Source organism: Spea bombifrons, chromosome 8 (assembly GCF_027358695.1).
Source record: "Spea bombifrons isolate aSpeBom1 chromosome 8, aSpeBom1.2.pri, whole genome shotgun sequence".
NCBI classification, from domain to species: Eukaryota; Metazoa; Chordata; class Amphibia; order Anura; family Pelobatidae; genus Spea; species Spea bombifrons.
The window spans coordinates 19090001-19109599 of record NC_071094.1 but is presented as its reverse complement, the minus strand read 5'-3'; the positions used below and the strand labels follow the sequence as shown (position 1 = coordinate 19109599).

General features: G+C 43.5%; 1 protein-coding gene across 2 annotated transcripts in view; it reads left to right on the top strand.

Annotated features, from left to right (window-relative positions):
- The first annotated feature begins 1499 nt into the window (after positions 1 to 1499).
- Positions 1500 to 19599, top strand: part of LOC128503629 (uncharacterized) — a 94948-nt gene continuing 76848 nt past the window's right edge. For both annotated transcript variants that reach the window (XM_053473781.1, XM_053473780.1), the window contains exon 1: positions 1500 to 1626. In XM_053473781.1, coding sequence (XP_053329756.1) covers positions 1515 to 1626 — 112 coding nt within the window. In that variant the 5' untranslated portion in view covers positions 1500 to 1514. The remainder of the gene's footprint in view (positions 1627 to 19599) is intronic.

The window sequence follows — 19599 nt, the reverse complement described above, 5'->3', positions numbered from 1 at the left end:
GGCTTTTTGGACTGGGACATCCTGGGACCCTGAACTATCCATCGGTACCCTGGAATTGCTCTATTCAGATCACCTCAAAATAAGTGACTTGTGTTGTCCGGGTATTGCTGGCTATGCTGAACGGTTTGTGGAGCTAGGCTGCCTGGGCAGGGTGTTGCCTGTCTTAATGTAATCATCCTCTTGTCAAGATCTCTGTGTGTATATAAGTCGAGGTGCTGCATTTTAACTCTGAGTATTTACGGCCCCCAAGCAGCTTGTTATCTTTGCTGTCAAACAGCTTGTCTGTGCCACCTTTGCCCCAAAGCAGCTTATCGGTGCCACCAACAGCCTGCTTGTGCCACCTTTGCTCCCGCTTGTCAGTGCCTTAAACAGCTTATCTGTGTCACATTTGCCCCAAAGCAGCTTATCAGTGCCCCAAATAGCCTGCATGTGCCATCTTTGCTCCAGCTTCTCTGTACCATCATTGCCCACTTATACAAATTTACACATGCTAACACACACACACTTACTCATTAACACACATGTACACACTCATGCTAATACAAACTCCATCTCATAACACTTACACACACACACATAGTCACACACTGACACATATATGCTCGCTCACTCACACACATTTATAGATCCACCTCTATGGTAACATACACTTATATGTAGACATGCATGATCATATACACTTATACAAACACATGCAAGCTCACACACACTTATACATACACATTCATGCATAAAAACACACATACCCCTTCCCTCCCACCCATACGTCCTTACCTCCCACCCATACGTCCTTACCTCTCTTGTAGATTTCAGTCTGGTGATCGCACACTGTGCATGCAGCCTCAGTTTTTTCTGAAGGGTCATGTGATGTAACATGACCCCACTGTGTGCCTGTCTCTCTCCATGTTGGTACAAAATGTTTAGAAAAGGGCCTTCCAACACCACGGTCATAGGGGTCGCCCAGGCCTCCTAAAAAGGCGGCACCTTTGCAGTTGTGACCACTGCAACCCCTGTAGTTACATCACTGGCTTGCATTTTATATGGTTTCTCATTATACAGTAATACCTTTTTTATTGGACTAACAGTATTAAAATAATAGACAAGCTTTCGGGAGTCCTCCCTTTATCAAGTCAAAAGCATTTCTGACCAAGCAAGTGAAAAACACAGTTTAAAACTGACCAGTACATGTTCTGATACAGGGTTAAAACAGGGGTTAAAACAACCTGTATCAGAACATGTACTGGTCAGTTTTAAACTGTGTTTTTCACTTGCTTGGTCAGAAATGCTTTTGACTTGATAAAGGGAGGACTCCCGAAAGATTGTCTATTATTTTAATACTGTTAGTCCAATAAAAAAGGTATTACAAGATTCTGCAACTCTCTGTTTTTTGCATTCGTATACACTGGACTGATACGGCTACCCCAAACTACAGTACTCATTATACAGTATAACCATGTCTACTTGATCTACCTCTATTCTGTCAGCTTACCAGATGGTGACATTTCGGGCATGTTATGGATTTATGGAAATCGGAAGATCAAGCAATGATTAGAATGAAGATGGCGTATCATTTACAGTTATGTTTCTACACTCTACATTTTTACTTAACGCTGGAAAAAGTGTGGGGTAAGCAAAACAATGCATAACATTTATATAAATGGCAATAAAATATAGTAACATGGAAATTAATTCTGTATTTATCTAAGAACATAGACTATTGTTTTTAAATGGAGCCCATATTTAAAGGCACCCATAGAATTGAGAGTCTGTAGGTAGTGAATGCCACATATTGTTTTTTGAGTGAAAATTAATTTCTTTAAGTGTGAATAAATGACCTCTTACTGTTGGCAACATCCTATTAATGAACAGAAAATGTATATAAGTGAAAAAGAAAAAAATACTAATATTTATGGATATACCGACCAATAACACAGCTGCAACCCACAAAAGACTATTTCCAATATCTAACAGCAAATTTAAAACCAAAAATGTGGGGTGCTTGTGTAAAACTGGAGTATAAAAGAAAAAATACATACAATAATTGAATAGCAATCAAATCATACTCAAAAAGACAATATAATGGGATGGATTTCCCTTAAAATCTTAAAAAGTAACAGCAGCAAAAAAGCCAGCAAACAACATAAAAATTTGCAATTATTGCAGTTTATGAACTTATAATGAGGTAGAATCTGGGTTCACCTGCAAAATAAATTCCAATTTATGAAGATGTCTCAAAGTATAAATAGCAATGCAATAAAAATCTGTTTAAATATAAAGTGCTTCAGTCTGTAAATAAGTGAATAAGGTGTAGTTGACGAAGATATGTTATGCAGGAAATTCCCTTTATAAGCTGCAGTTTGTGAAATATATATTGCACTGAAATATACACCAGAGCACCCAAAGATTGTGTTCAGTAGTTATTGCACAGGGCCTGGAGCAGGGCGACTGCACTCTCCCGTTGGGCATCTAGGGTTGTGCGGCCACATACTAGGGACCTGACATAGTAGCTGATGTTGACTAGAACAAAGCAGAACTTGGAGATATCCTGCAGGCACCCTGGAGCAGGCATGAAACAGCACTAGAATCGTGTGCAGGATGCTGCAGGCTGGGAGTAGGGAATCTAAGCAGAGTAACAGCTGAAACATAGCGAGCAAGGGGGACAGAGCAAGGAACAGGGAATGGAGTGAGGAGCCGGAATCCTCAGATGATTCAGGGAATAGAGGGCAAAGGCACACAAGAGACAGACAAACATGAATACAGAAACTAGCCTAGGACTATTGGAGATTTCATCACATCATATGGCCATAGTATGTTTAGCCCACCACTATGCCAAAGTACTCCAATTCAGTGGGTCCTAGCACTAAACCCTACCTACTGAATTACTAATAAGCTGAAACCAAACATTGACTCTATACACAAAACCAAGGACATACCTTTAGACTGCAGACTGAGACAAACATAACAAATGAACTGGAATCAAGGTATCAGACGCACAGAACAGAGCATATGGAAATCCAGGAATGGATTACAGCAAAACATGGGAACTGAGGCAAGACACCCTTAAAGTTTGGTGCTATTTTAACCCCTTAAGGACAATAGGGGTTATTACTCGTAGTATATTGCGGGACAATGGCTCTTTTAACATTTTCCAGTGTTGCTGTTTAGCTGTGATTTTCCTCTTTCTCATTTCATGCTCCCACACATATTATATATTGTTTTTTTCTCAGGACAAACAGGGCTTTCTTTAGATACCATTACTTTTATCATATCCTCTAATTCACTATAAAAAATGATAAAATATGGGTATTTTTTGTTAAATTACTCTCACTTTTTAAACATAAAACTTTTACTCATCTGCAAAAATTTGCTATTTCAAAACCATTTTTTCCAAATCTGGTAATTCTTCCCCCCATGTGTCATTTCGGGTATCTTTGAAGCCCGCCAATGCAATTTACCCCATCAAATCATATATTTTTAAAAATTAGACACCCCAAGGTATTTGAAATGCTGGTATTTTAACCCTTTCCATGCAATGATTTTACCACCAGCCTTTGTGAAACTTTATGGTAGTATTTTTTTTTTTTTTTTTTTTTTTTACACACGTTGTACTTCAGGTAAAAATTTACCGCTCCTGGTATATGTAAAACACCCCAATATGTGTTCAGTAACATCTACTGAGCGCAATGATACCTCCCATGCATGGGTTTGTTGGGTTATTTGGGAGGTAAAAGGCGACCTTTGTGAGGTGTGTATTTTTTTGCCATTTAGAAATCTGATCCTACTGCCCCCATGTCCCATATTTGGGACATCTTTGAACCCGGCCAATTCAATTTACCGCATCAAATCATGCATTTTTTAATACTAGACACCTTTTGGGCATTTGTAATGCCAATATTTTAACTCGTTCCATGCGGGAATTATTGTTAAGATAAAGGATGGCATTAACAATAGAAAATGAGTTCACAGAGGGTCTATCCAGACCCTCTTGAGAACTCGCGAGTTCCTCCTGCAGGTTGAATGCAGGTACTGCATCCAACCATGCAAGGTCAATGGAGCCCAGCTCACTAATCAGAGTGATTAGTAAAAAAAAAAAAAAAAAATTTACAAAAATTATTGTTCAAAAATGTTAAACAAAATTTTTTACAAAATATGGTAACATGTAAAAATCTCCACTGTCACCAAAAAAAAAAGTTTTTAATAAGCAAGTCCTACAAGGAAATGGAAGGCAGATAACAACCATTAGGCCCATCCAGTCTGCCCAACCTCTGAGTACTTTCCTTAGTACTTCCTTAGTAGTATCTAGCTTGGCCTTATGCCTATCCCATGGTTGCCTAAATGTCTTTACTGTATTAACATCTGCCACTTCTGCTGGAAGGATATTCCATGCGTCCGCTACCCTATACGTTAGGTAACATTTCCTGAGGTTACCTTTAAACCTTTGCCCCTCTAGCTTATGACTTTGTCCTCTTTTGGTAGTATTTCTTTAAATAAACTATCTTCCTTTATCTTGTTGATTCCCTTTAAGTGTTTAAATGTTTCTATCATATCCTCCCTGTCACGTCTTTCTTCCAGGCTATATATGTTAAGATCCTTTAACCTGGCCTGGTAAATTTTATCCTGTAATCCATGATCCATTTTAGTAGCCCTTCTCTGAACTTTCTCCAACATATCTATAATATCCTTCTGGACATATACACAATGCTCCATGTGAGGTCTTACCAGTGATCTGTACAAACGGCATGAGCACTTCCCTCTTTCTAATGCTAATACCTCTCCCTATACAACCAAGCATTCTGCGAGCATTTCCTGCTGCTCTATTGCATTGTCTACTTACCTTTAAATCCTCAGAAATAATTAACCCTAAATCCCTTTCCTCGCATGTTGAGGTTAGGACAGTATCAAATATTCTATACTCTGTCCTTAGGGTTTTATGCCCTAGATCAGTGATGGCGAACCTATGACACGCGTGTCAGTGCTGACACGCGTAGCCATTTGGGGTGACACGCGCAGGATTTCCTGCGATTCATCCTTGGCTCCTGCACGGCCGCCGAGGATGAAAGAATCTGTGCTGGAGGACCCGTTCCTCCAGCACAGATTCTTTCATCCTCGGCGGCCGTGCAGGAGCCGAGGATGAATCGCAGGAAATCCTGCGCGTGTCACCCCCCAAAAAAAGGGGGGGCGGGACGTGCAGTAGCGTACCTAGCGGGGGCGGTGGAGGAGCAGGCTCGCAAGGGAGCGGTATCGGAGGTCTTTAACAGACCACCGGCTCCCTTGAGTGATTTTAAGCCGGTTCAAGGATCTCCCTTGAACCCGGCTTAAAATCACTCAAGGGAGCCGGAGGTCTGTTAAAGACCTCCGATACCGCTCCCTTGCGATCCGCGCGGCAACAGCTGTTGTGCGCCGGGGTTTGTTGTCAGATCCCGGCGCACAACACTGAAGCCGCGCCCACCGCTGTCCGTGCCCTCTGAACCCCGTGCCCTCGGAAGAAGACAGAAGAACTGAAGAAGAAGAGGAGCGAAGAGCAGGAAAAGGAGCTGTAAGGAGAAAAGAGGAAAGGTAGGAAAGCATACAGTGAGAGTGGATTGGTGTATGTGTGTGGATTGGTGTATGTGTGTGGATTGGTATGTGTGTGGATTGGTATGTGTGTGTGGATTGGTATATGTGTGGATTGGTATGTGTGTGGATTGGTGTATGTGTGTGGATTGGTGTATGTGTGTGGATTGGTATGTGTGTGTGGATTGGTATGTGTGTGGATTGGTATGTGTGTGGATTGGTGTATATGTGTGGATTGGTGTATGTGTGTGGATTGGTGTTTGTGTGTGGATTGGTGTTTGTGTGTGGATTGGTGTTTGTGTGTGGATTGGTATGTGTGTGTGGATTGGCATGTGTGTGTGGATTGGCGTATGTGTGTGGATTGGCGTATTTGTGTGGATTGGTGTATGTGTGTGGATTGGTGTATGTGTGTGGATTGGTATGTGTCTGGATTGGTGTGTGTGGATTGGTATGTGTGTGGATTGGTATGTGTGGATTAGTATATGTGTGTGGATTGGTATGTGTGTGTGGATTGGTGTATGTGTGTGGATGTGTATGTGTGTGGATTGGTATGTGTGTGTGGATTGGTATGTGTGTGTGGATTGGTATGTGTGTGGATTGGTAAATGCGGATTGGTAAGTGTGTGAGAGTGATGGGTGTCATGCTGTACCATTTCCAATGTATTTTTCATTATATAATTATGCTCTAAAGTACATCATAACTCCCATCACTCTATACTGTTCCATACAGTGGCAGAGCTGGGAGACAGAGGCCTTGCACCCCCACCGCAGGACTCCTGAAAGGTAAGTAGTTACTAAGCAGGTATGTTAAATAATTTGTTTTTGGTTTATTAAATACAATTATATATTGCAATTATACATTTTTGTAGTTTAAACTATAAATTGCGCAAAATTATGTTTTTTTGTCGAAGTGACACACCACGCGAGTTATGCTCGATTTTTTGCCGATTTTTGACACACCACGCCAAAAAGGTTGCCCATCACTGCCCTAGATACATTACTTTGCATTCTAGCATTGAGATTAGAGCGTCATTTGCCCAGCTCCTGAGGAAGTCAGTGGATCTGACGAAAGGCATAGAGCCAGAGTGACACTATTTGCATTGATATTTTTTACTAGTGTCAGGATTCAGCCCCAGCCCTGCAAACTGCCAGGCGTGACTGCCCTAGAGAGGTCTGCCTGGAGTTGAACTCCTCTCCACAGCTTGCTGTCTTGTTTATTTGTGTGTGTATTTTATGTACCTTTTCCCTCTTTCCCTTATACACCAGAAGATCTCAGCTCCTCACTCCATCCCTTGTGATCTTTGCCTTGTTCCCTGTCCTTTGTGGCATCCTGTACCATGTCTGTAATATCTGGCTATGTATATAATCAATGTTCTGGGTATTTCTGTTCAGCTGTATATTGTTATGCTATTACCCTGCCTCCCTCACCTGAAGCCTAGACCATTCACACCTGACCTAATGACAGGCTTTATATCCCTGCCTCCCAGTAACAGTGGTGAGTTCATTAAGTTCTTTAGAATCACAGTTCATGCCAGACTCTGGATCTCTCTATTGGATTTACCCTTTTGCCAGCCTGTTGCCTGTTTGACCTGGACTGCCTTCTGGATTTACCCTTCTGCCAGCCTGTTACCTGTTTGACCTGGACTGCCTACTGGTTATCCCCTTTTTGCTTGCTACCTGTCCCAGACCCTTTAGGATACTTACCTGGACTTTTCTACCTTCATGCTCCCCAGCATTCTGTATACATGATATGCCTTCTACTCTGCTGCTTATGGTGAGATATCTGCTTTGTTTTGTTTAATATACCCATAACCAAACATTCCGCTTGTGTCTCATTTTTCTCATTCTATCGCTGTTCGCGTTCTTACACTCCTGCGCTCTGGACTCCAACATCCAGTAAAGGCTGAGATATGATGAGCCTGGCAACTAGTATGCTGATTGATTTGTAATGTGGTTTGCCAGTGGAGACACAATGATATCTCATCTCCAATACCTGCCTAAATCTGAATGGCGAAGGATTGATGCCCACGGGGGCCCGAGTGGGCCCTGACTGGTCTCCCGAGTAGGGCCAGGCTTTTTTGGCACCAGTTTTGGTGGGTTGGAGTTCTAGGGGAAAGTTACTTAAGGGGTTGTGACACAAGGTTTAGGGACATTTTATAGTCACCTTACCTTGTGGTGTTTGTCCGGCCCTCCCTCTCTGTTTATTGGGGTATTTGTATTATGTTGGGGTACTTATGCTGTCACAGCCTGGTGGGTAGCTTACCAGGCATCTAGGGGGTGTAAATGCTCTGGGTGAGAACATTTGATGGGAGGTTCCCGGTAGGAGGTGCTGGGAGCCTCGAGTTTGGGCATCTTGGTATGTCTGTCCCTGTATGGTGGTTCCTAGTTTGCGTGGTAGGCTTTATGGTCTTTGTTAATTATTTATGTTTGTGGATGTTATTTATTATATTTGGGTGTTCATTTGGTAGTCTTTGCCCTGTAAATGCATATAAAACCATATACCAGCTACTTTGGTTTTCCAGCTCACATCAGGGAGATTAAAGTCACCCATGATTATAACCTCCCCCTTCACTGTCATTTTAGCTATTTTCTCCACTGGTGGATTATCTAGTTCTTGTACTTGACCTGGGGGTCTATAAATCACACCTACACAAGTTACTTTACTTTTGCCAAATTGTAATGTAACTCAAACCGACTCTATGTTCTCCTCACCAACTTGTGTTAGATTCGATTTTATGTTATTTTTTGCAAATAGGGCCACCCCTCCCCTTTCTTGCCCTTTCTGTCTTTTCTATATAAAGAGCACTCCGGTATTAATGTCCTAGTCATTGTTCTCATTTATACCATGTCTCAGTAAGAGCCACCATATCAACATTATTAGTTGCCACTACTGTCACGAGTTCTTGGATCTTATTCCCTAAACTGCGAGCATTTGCAGACATAACCTTAAACTTGTCATTTAACACTAATGCTGTAATTGCTTTCTGTCCTTGTTTTGGGTGGCAAAATATATTCTTCTCCCTATTATCTGTATAGACCAAGCCCCCGGGTCCACCCACCTGGTTACTAAGTAAATGGCCTTCCCTTTCTATATTGTCTAGCCTGGTATTTATCCCCCCCCCCCCATTCGTAGTTTAAAATCTCATCCAACCGTCTAGCCATTCTCTCCCCAAGCACATTAGACCCTCTTGCATTTAGGTCCAATCCATCACGACTATAGAGATTGTACTCCAAAGCAATTTAGCTGCCTACTCTCCTGCTGCTTTTCTGGTGTAGCGCATGGCTAATTACCTTTTAGGACACTCCATCTTCCTCTTACCATGTCATTGGTAAGAGCTGGATCCTCACCAGCCCCTCCCAATAATCTATCCACTCTGTCTGCAACATGCCAAAACCGGGAGACAGCAAACCATTCGGCAAGCTTTTTCTGGAAAGCCTCTGGGTCTGCCTCTCCTACATAGGCAAACTTGTTGGGATGGAGAAACTCTGGGCTGGCTTTCCTCTTCCTCTTCCCTCCCCAACTGCAATCATGTCTTATTGTCACCCAGCTATGTGCCTGACTCCCTTCTGACTGATTTCCTTCCTCAGTGCTAGCGGCCCCATCTAAACTCTTCTCAGTGAGCAAGAGACTCCTCTCAGGATTGTCAATCTCTCTGTGTTTCAATGTGCCTCTTCAGAGCTCCAACCTCACCTTCCAGAGAGGCAAATTGTTGCCACACTGATATGGACCCAGGAACTGCTGTTCCAAGCATGCATACATCTGGCATGATGTACACTATGTGATATCTTCAAGCTTCCTCAAACTTTTGGGAGAGACGTGAGCACTTACAAAAGTTAAACAATATCTGGCTTACCTTCGTTTCTCTTGCACCTCTTGTGTTGCATTAACTGCTGTGTTTTTGCACAAACTCGCCACTTACAGAAAGCAAGTCACTTAAACAATTCAAGCCCTTACTATGAGTATGCTCTGAGTTTAGTCCCTTACTTTATACAGAGCAACACAGTTAATTGATTATAAGCCTCTAGACAAGGGAGGGGGAAAAACAGTAACTACAAACTTTTTTTTTTTTTCCTTTTCTTGTCACACACCCTTCAACCTTATTGTTGCTGGTTGAGATACAAACCCACTGTTGGTATACTTATAATACCACTTCTCTGCTGTGGTGCACAAACTGGCCACTTATAGAAAGCAAGTCACTTGGAGAAGTGCAAGCCCCTTACTATGAGCCATGTGTTATAATATTTATGGGGATCTGTATTCTGTAGTGTTACTGAGTAAGTTTATTAATTTTATGAATTGGCCGGCTACAAAGATGTCCCAAATATGGGACGTGGGCACGGTCTGACCAGATGTCTAAATGGCAAAAAATACACACCTCACAAAGGTGGCCTTTTACCTCCCAAATAACCCAACAAACCCATGCATGTGGGGTATCACTGCGCTCAGTAGATGTTACTGAACACACATTGCTGTGGTGTTTGACAGGGACATAGCAGAAGTGGTAAATTCATACCTGAAGTACAACGTATGTGGGGAAAAAAGAAATTTACTACCATAAAGTTTGACAAAGGCTGGTGGTAAAATTAGTTCATGGAAAGGGTTAAAATACCAGCATTTCAAATACCTTGGGGTGTCCAGTTTTCAAAAATATTTGGTTTGATGGGGTAAACTCTATTGGCCGGCTTCAAACATACCCAAAATAGGGTATGTGGGCGGACTTTTTGACAAGTCAAAATTCCAATTTGAAAAATGCACACCCCTCATAAAGGGCCTTTTTAGTCCCCGAACAACTCAACAAACCCATGCATGGATAATGGTATCTAAAGAAAGCCCTGTTTGTCCTGAAAAAAACAATATTTAATATGTGTGGGTGCACGAAATGAGAAAGTAGAAAATTACAGCTAAACGGCAAACCTGAAAAATGTTAAGAGCCATTGTCCTAAAATGTACTACGAGTAAGAAACAGTCTTGTCCTTAAGGGGTTAAATTGTTTCCTAGGTACCTTTTTTGTACGTGTGATAACAAATGTATTCCCTTTGTCCTACTTGATTTGTCCATTGTTGGAAAAAGTGTTTATTTTGTTGTATAACTTCTTGCAGTTCAGATCTGTTAACTTTAACTGTTACTGGATTAAGAAATCAATATTCACAGGTATTGTTAGGGTTTGTGAGTACTATTCCCACCTTCTCTTACTCTCTTCTGCTTTTCCTTTTAGCAGTAGGAGCCCTTTTTTGGTGCTCTATTCCCTGTCCTCTCACAGTTAACATTCCAGAAACTTCAACAATCTTGTCCACATACCTGGCACTCCTCCTACCCCCCTTTTACGTTTGCACTCTGGAACGCACTTCCTGTATGTAACAAACAGCCTTACACAACCACTTTGCCCCTAGCTGCCTGCACCTTCTCACTCTGACTGAAACCTGGCTAACCTCTTGTAACACTTCTTCTCCCGCTGCACTCTCCTATGGTGACCTCCACCTCACTTGCACTCCCAGACCTGATGACAGGAAGCGTGGTGGGGTAGGCTTCCTATTCACCCCAACATGTACTTTTTTTTTTTAGCTGATTCCCTCTTCTCCTTCAATCTGTCTCCTCATTTGAAGCCCATGCTATAGGACTATTTAATCCAATCTCCTTATGCATTGCTATTGTATACTGTCCCCCTGGCCCAGCTAACATATTTCTTGACCACTTCTCCTCATGGCTTCCTCTCTTTCTCTCCTCTGATGTTCATTCTGTCATCCTTGGGGTCTTCAACATCCCAGTTGAGACCCCAAAGAGTCCCATGGCTCACACAACATCTTAACTCCCCTACTCATGATTATGGTCACACCCTGGACCTTATTTTTTCTGGCATGTGCTCTCTTACTAACTTCTCTAATTCCTCTTTCCCCTTCTTTGACCACCAATTGCTTTCCTGCCCTCTATCCTTGCCTCCTTCTCGCTCCTGTGCACTCCAACCTCGCCTAACCAGAGACCTCAGATCTATTAACCTTCAGAAACTCTCAACCAATTTACTCCCTCTACTCTCTCAAACATGGTGTGCCCTAACAACGACACCTCTCTCTATAACTCCACCTTCACAACTGCTCTTGGGGATGTAGCCCCAGTTACCTACTTGCTCTTCACGACGTGCACCTTTCCAACCCTGGCATGCGACTGTAACCAGACACCTACGACATTGTTCTCGCACGTAGTTGTCGGAAGCCTGATTCAATGTCTGACTTTCTGCACTATAAATTCATGTTACATTCCTACTACTCTGCTCTCAACCTTCCCAGGAAAACCTACTTCACCTCCCTTATGTCCTCCCTGTATCATAACCAATGTTCCCTCTAATTTTTCTTAGGTGGTGTGCGCAGGAAATTTCTGTCGTGCAAAATTTTACCCAGAGCCAAAATTTTGTGCGCACAATATGCTTCTATAGTCCATCTAAAGCGAAGTTGGTGGAGCTGAAAAAAATTCACATAGCAAGGGGGGTGGAGCTAAATATTTCCAACCCTTTTGACTCCATGGTCTATTTTCAAGGTGAAATTTTCACTGCAAAAGTTAATTATGAGCGAATCACGAGCGGGGGCTCCGGGCTGCATAAAGGATCTATGTATATATGTGTGTGTGTGTGTGTGTGTATATATATAATGTATATGTATGTGTATATATATATGTGTGTGTGTGTGTATATATATATATGTGTGTATGTGTGTGTATAATAAATATATAATTTTATTGGGGGGGGACTGCATAGCTTCTGTCGTTATGCTATACCTCTGTCAATGGTTGCCTATCACTATATACTGAGGCAGACATTGACGTTGTTGCAGCATAACTGCTATCATTATATACTGAGGCAAATATTGACAGTGGTGCAGCATAACACCTATCACTATATACTGAGGCACGTACTGACGGTGGTACAGCATAACACCTATCACTATATACTAGGCCAAACATTGATGTGGTGTAGACCTACCGCTTCAGTGTCTGGTTTAGTATATAGGGATGCACCGAAATGAAAATTCTGGACTGAAACCAAAAATTCAGCATTCACTTGATTGAAAATGACCCCCCCCCAAAAAAACTTTATTAACAATAACACACCAAAATTATATATGTGACGATACGGATACCTGGAGCAGCCTCTGCCCCAGGATGTATCGTCCAGAAAGGAGCGTTGCTGAGACCGGGGTCAAGTCGGTGACTATATCTATCCCAGGATGCTGGTCTCGGTAGGGGAAACTTCTGGGGCGAGGCTGAAGGGTCAGTAGACGGTAGCAGGTTTGACCTTAGCTGGGTTAGGCATCAAGTCCTTTAACCACTGGATAGGGAGGCATGTATTGATCCCTCTGCCTCCAAGTACAGCCTTTACAGAGGCTGCCAAGTGTTAAGCTCAATGCTGACAGATCCGAAGACTTTGCCGCAACCCTCCCAAGAAATGGACACACACCAAACTCTTGGGGAAGACTTCTGTTTATTGCAAGGCAGACAAGGTTATATAGGAAAACAAGGGGTGGGTGAAATACTACAAACAACCAAGTACTTTGTATACAAAAGGAAAGTTAACATAAGGAAATTAACTCAGGCATTTAATTAATACAATACAATAGTTCACACCACAACAAAGGATCAATAACATCAGCTCAAGATAATGGCAGTCCAGACAGAAAGCAGCACCAATAAACATAAAGGGATTATACAAAGAAGGAACATCAGTTTGAAAATACAAAATACACATTAACCCTTGTATGCCCACAAGTCTCAGACGGCTACCATCACTATATATATATATATATATATATATATATATATATATATATATATATATATATGTGATGGTAGCCGTCTGAGACTTGTGGGCATACAAGGGTTAATGTGTATTTTGTATTTTCAAACTGATGTTCCTTCTTTGTATAATCCCTTTATGTATATGTATGTATATTATGTATATATATATATATTGCTAACAGCAATCCCACGCCTATCATGCTCAGGCAGCCAATACATGCTGGAACATGGGCATCATATGAATGTGATTACAGCCTCCCTATGCCATGCTATCCCCCCCCACTTACACATCCATGCTATCACACACACACTCATTCAAAAACATTCAGCATAAACTACAGCATAACACCCATCACTCTCACACGCTTACTAATCCACTCTCACTTAATGTTTTCCTACCTTTCCTCTGTTAATTACTTTTCCTCCTCCTCCTCCTCCTCCTCATCATCATCATTCTTCCTCCTGATTCTTGCTCCTCTGTGTCCTGTCCTTCCAGTGCAGTGGTGGTGGACGTGGCTTCAGTGCTGTGCGCCGGGATATGACATCAAACCACAAGTGCCATCAGTGAATGGCTTTGCCACCGCTCACAAAATTAAACCTACGGATTTCTGCTCCCGTTATCTACGGAGAGGAGGCCCCTGCAGGTGACCAATAGGCTCACTCGCACTGCCTTTTTAAGTCCTGACGGTGCAACTTGGCCGGCAGAGACCACTGGTCTCCCTGCTCCAACAGTTAAAAGTCCATAAACGACCAATAAAGGCACTTGTACGAACCTTTAACTGTTGGCGCAGGGAGACCAGTGGACTCTGATGGCCCGGTTGCGGCACCAGGATTTTAAGTCTGTATGAGCAACTCTATTGGTCACCAGCAGGGGGCTCGTCTGCCATCAACCAATGAAGTACAGGTCTTAAAACTACAGCTTAACCGCAACACTGGAAAAATGTTAAGAGCCTTTGTCCCAAAGTGTACTATGAGTAAGAAACTTACTTGTCATTAGGGGGTCAAAGAAGGAGACAGATGAGCAGCAGCAGTGGGGTACTTGTCTGGGGTAAGCACTGACAGACACATCCAACCACAGAATTTTGTGGGACAGAATTTTCACAATATACAACCAACGTAAAGAACTGATTAAGAACAGAGTAAGAAAGAAGACAGAGGAGAAGCAGCAGCAGTGTAAGGCATGTGGACAGGCACTTGCAGCACCTTGATACATGACTGATTTTCCATAATATAAGAAATTTTTAAAAATCTGATCCCCAAATTAAAGGAGGAGAGAGAGCAGCAGCAGCAGTAGGGTACTGGGCCAATGGAAGCACTTGCAGACAAACACATCCAGCCATTTGGTACAGGAATGAATTATAACAATATATGAAAAATTAAAAGAATCGATTCCCTAGAGTTAGGAAGGAGACAGAGGAGCAGTAGTAGTTGTAAAGCATGTCATTTTTGCAGGCACTGGCAGATGATAGACCTTACTTACTTTGAATATTGAGTGCGGGGTAACCTAATTTAGGAACCAGGTGTGGGAAGAGCTGTGTTCTCTGGGGGTTGAGTATGTAGCCTGTCACATAGAAAACCCTCTCGCCGAATAACAGCTTTCTGGTCCTCATACCTTTTAGAAGTTATCAATAAATATAAATTTCCTAGCTGTCCATGGCAGCATTACATATGGGTAGCGCTTTCCCTCTCAGCTAATAGGACAGGAAAAGATTGACAGATGACACAAATAGGCCCCTGCATGCCTCTATATTCAGGATTTTTTCTCGGAGCCCGCATCTCACAGCTTGTATTTAAGGTGTCTTCCTGCGGTCTCCCCCAGTTTTAGCGACTGAGCGGGTGAGCCTGGAACACTTGAGGCAAGGAAGCTTTGTGATCCAGCCCTTGCTCTTTTCTGCCTTCCCTTGGTGGTTTTCCCTCTTGTTCTCTCCTTTATTTTTTCTTCTCCTTCCTGCTGTTGTCCTGTCTTTGGGTACCTGCTTTACAGCTGCCCAGTATATCCAGGTCCATTTCTCCTTCCCTCCAGAGGCCACAATCTCAGGTTGTAAGGTAAGCCATTTTAGTTAAGTACTTTTTAGGTCTCTTCAAAAGGGTGCACTATTGGATAACAGCGATGTGCTTAGTTCCCCAGAACAGGCCTCCCATTCCTGGTCAGGGAAACATTCCAGTAAATCTGCCTTTGTCAGGATTGTCAATCCTTGGCTGCCGGTCTCCCTGCTTTCTCTATGCTAGAAGGTTTTTCCTCGAGAGGAGGATTTTTCCTACGTGCTGGAAGCTGAGGATGATTTTCTGCCCTCTCAAGATGAGGAATTTGCAGAGCCTTCAAGTCCCTTGGACGACAGGGCGATCCAGCAGTTGATTTCAGTGAAGGCTTCTCTCCAGATTGAAGGTCTGGTTCCTGATATACCTTCCTCTCATCAGTTCTTCTTGGATGTTCATAGTCAGAAGCCTCCATTCCTCTTTAAAGATGCCATCATGAAAATTTCTCTGCATTGCTCGTCTTTATCCGTTCAAGGAGTCCGCAGTCGGGTCGGGTCTGGGTCTCAGACTCCCAAGTTAGATGCCGCTATAGCTCGGTTACCCCACCATACAGTTTTTACCTATGGATGATGCCAGCTACTTCAGAGATCCTATGGAGAAGAAAATTGACTCCTGTCTCTCCAAGGACTATTTAACCACTAGAGCAGGGTGCCATCCTCTGTGGCCTTGACCTTAGGTTCACAGGCATTACGAGTTTGGCTTAACAACCATCAAGGAGCCTTGGAGTCTGGCACCATAGATCCAGAATCATACAGACCGTGTCTGACATCAAAACCGCTGCCAATTTCATTTAAGTGGGCTCTGTGGACCTAGTCAGGGTCCAGGCATGTTCTATGGCTCTGTGGCGGCTAGGAGAGAACTCTAGCGAAGATCTTGCTGAGATCTCCAAGTTTAACCATTGTGCCTTTCCGTTCCAGGGTGTCAAGCTTCCAGCTCCTCCAGGGGCTCTCGTGCCAAATCTGTTTTTTCACCCCAACAAGTCACAATTGTGAAGGTGGTTTTGTCCCAGGTGTTGGTGCTCGACTTCTCCTCTTCTCAGACATCTGGGCTGCCCACATTCCAGACCAGTGGGTCAACGTTAATGTCAGAAGAGAGACATCCTTGAACTTCAAGACCATCCTCCCCAGATTCCTTTGTAAGAACCTCCCTTCCTCCGGTTCCTCACGTAATTCTACGTGTCGAAACTTCCTTTTGGTCTCAGCACAACTCCAAGAACTTTCTAAAAGTGCTTCTTCCTGTTATTGCCTACTTCAGACTCCTGGGAATCAACATCTTTCATTATCTGGATGACATCCTGATTGTGTTGAATTTCCCCAAGATGCTGTCTTCTCACAGGGACAAGTCCCTCCGGATCCTAGAAAGATGGGGATGGTTGATCAACTGGTCCAAATTTCTTTTTTTTTTTTTTTCTTTTTTTTTTTTAATTCTCCGTTTATTGAGTTGTGCATAGAAAAAAACAGATTGCAGCAAGGATGAACACAAGTGGTGCAGTCATAACATAGCATACAATGAGCCGCGTGACCGCGTTATAGCCAGAGAGCAACACAAACATCACTCGTAGGAGGCACAATAGCAGAGAATGCGAATGGTAGGCACAATGAAGATTACAGACAAATGCCTAGGTTACAATGTTAATTCAAGAAACATGTTAAACACATTGCATGAAAACCATTCCCAGTAATCAGGTACGCAGAGATGTGTGAGCCAAAAAAGTGAACACCCTGCACAGCAAGAACAACCAAATTGAGGTAAGGTTTCGGAGAAACATGGCTCAACAATAAAATAAAAAAGGAACCCGTAAGTTACCTTCATAACAAACAGAGAAAAAAAAAAGGGGAATAAAGGGAAAGGAAGGGAAGGCGACGCGTGTGTGACAGTGTTAACAGCCATCCAAAGTAAAACATATGTAATGTATAAAATAAGAGGCCTGTGTATAAGGACGCGGCATGAAAAGAAGGGCCGCGAGAGGGCTGGAGAGCCAGCGCAAACCATGGGGGAGCCTATTCAGCTAAGCATCTCAGGGAACTTTGGGGAGGACGTAAGGTCTCTCCACCACAACCAGCGTCTATTATATTGGAATTCTTTTCCCCGAGAGGTCCAAACTAATTCCTCCATGTGTGAGATAAAGTTCATCTTGCTAAGCCAGATGTGAATAGGAGGGGTGTATGTGATAAGTGACTGAATTTTTATATGTAGTGACGGAAAGAGGGGTATGATGTAGCAGGTCTGCCTCTGGGGTCAGGGTAAAAGACGGGTCGGTCACTTCCCGAAGTACCTGTTCCACAATCTTCCAGTAAGGTACGACACGTGGGCACTCCCACCAAATATGAAGGAAGGTACCCGGTCCCCCTTCACACCTCCAGCAGACGTCAGGAATCGCCGGGAGGAATCTGTGTAAATCATGAGGTACACGGTACCATCTGATAAGCAACTTGTAAGAGGCTTCCTGAATTTTACTAGCTAAGGCCCCCTTGTGTATTAACCTAATAATTTTGTCCCAATCCTCTTCTGAAGAAATATGAGGGAGGTCGCGCTCCCAAGGGGCAAGAAAGTATGGCTTAGACTTAGTGTCTAAAGCGAGTAGCATGGAGTAGAGGATGGACATCAAATGCAGCGGTTCAGAGGTTGTTGAGCAAATCTGTTCAAAGTCCGTCAAAGGTCTGCAGTAGTCAAGGCGTCGAGGTAGGGAAGTTATGAAGTGTGAGAGTTGGAGGTAGAGAAAGTTGTCCAGTGTGCGAGGGGGGCGAGCACCCAGTAGCTCCCTCATAGGTTTCACAGCGTTGCCCGCATAGGCGTGGTGAAAACGTAAAGCCCCCGCGGGTGTGGGTGAGAACCGCGACATCTGGCCTGCGATACAACCGGGCGGGAAGGCCGGGTTGTCAGATAGAGGGTAAAGGGGGCTAGGAAAAGATAATAGCTGGCCCTTAGAGGCGTATCTTCGAAAAACTCGGAGTGTGGGTGAAACAGTGGGGTGTTTAATAGGCCGAGAACGGCCAGACACGATTGGTAACCATGGGTAAATATGTATAGGAAGGGGGAGCATCTCCTCCTCCAGCAGGACCCACTGTTTGGGAGAACGAATCGACCACTCGATCACCCATCGTAAGTGGGCCGCATGATAATATAATTCCAGATGTGGGACCCCCAGACCCCCGGTAAGTTTAGGTCGAATGAGGTGGGAGAAAGCAAGACGGTGCGAGCCAGATGACCAAATATATTTCAGAAAAGTCCGATGGCATCGTTTAAAATAAGATCGAGAAATAAAAATCGGTAAAGGGTGAAACAGTTAGAGGAATCGCGGTAGGATGTTCATTTTAATCACTGAAACCTTCCCAAACCATGAAATGTGCGGGAAGGACCAGCGCCGCAAATCCCGCGACACCCTATCCAAAAGGGGGAGGAAGTTCAAGGAGAATAGTAAAGAAAGGTCTTTGGGGATTATTAATCCTAAAAATTTAAAATTAGTATCACACCACTTAATGAGGAAGCGGAGGCCAAGAGAATGTTTGACAGAGGTTGGAACCCGCACCCCTAGTATTTCAGATTTTTCTAAATTAATTTTATAGTTGGAAAATGTTTGATAGGTCTCAAGCTCACTAAGAAAGTGAGGAAGAGACGTCTCGGGATCCGTTAATATACCTAACATATCGTCCGCGAATAATGCTAAGCGGTGCTCAACACCCCGAACTCTAAACCCCTTAATATCAGGATTGGCGTGGATGCTGTTGGCCAATGGCTCCATAGCTATGATGAAAAGATGGGGGGAGAGAGGGGGCATCCCTGGCGAGTGCCATTAGATAGGGTGATAGACTCCGACAGGGACCCGTTGACTCGGATTCGAGCCGTAGGGTTAAAGTAAAGGGCGGAAATCCAGTTACGGAAAATCCGTCCAAGGCCCAAGTGTCGGAGAGCCTGAAAGAGGTAGGGCCAGGAAACCCCATCAAAGGCTTTCTCCGCATCAGTTGACACCAAAGTCAGGGAAGTGTCGTGGCGCTGAGCATGCGCGATCACGTCAAGCACGCGTATGGTGTTATCACGTGCCTCCTGCCCCGGGACAAACCCCACCTGGTCCAAATGAATTACAGCAGGAATGAGAGGCTTTAGGCCAGTATCTTGGCCAGCAGCTAAACATCTGTATTAAGCAAAGAAATTGGCCTATAGTTGCCACAAAAATCCGCGCTTTTGCCGGGTTTCAATATAAGAGCTATATGGGCCGTGTTAGTGTAG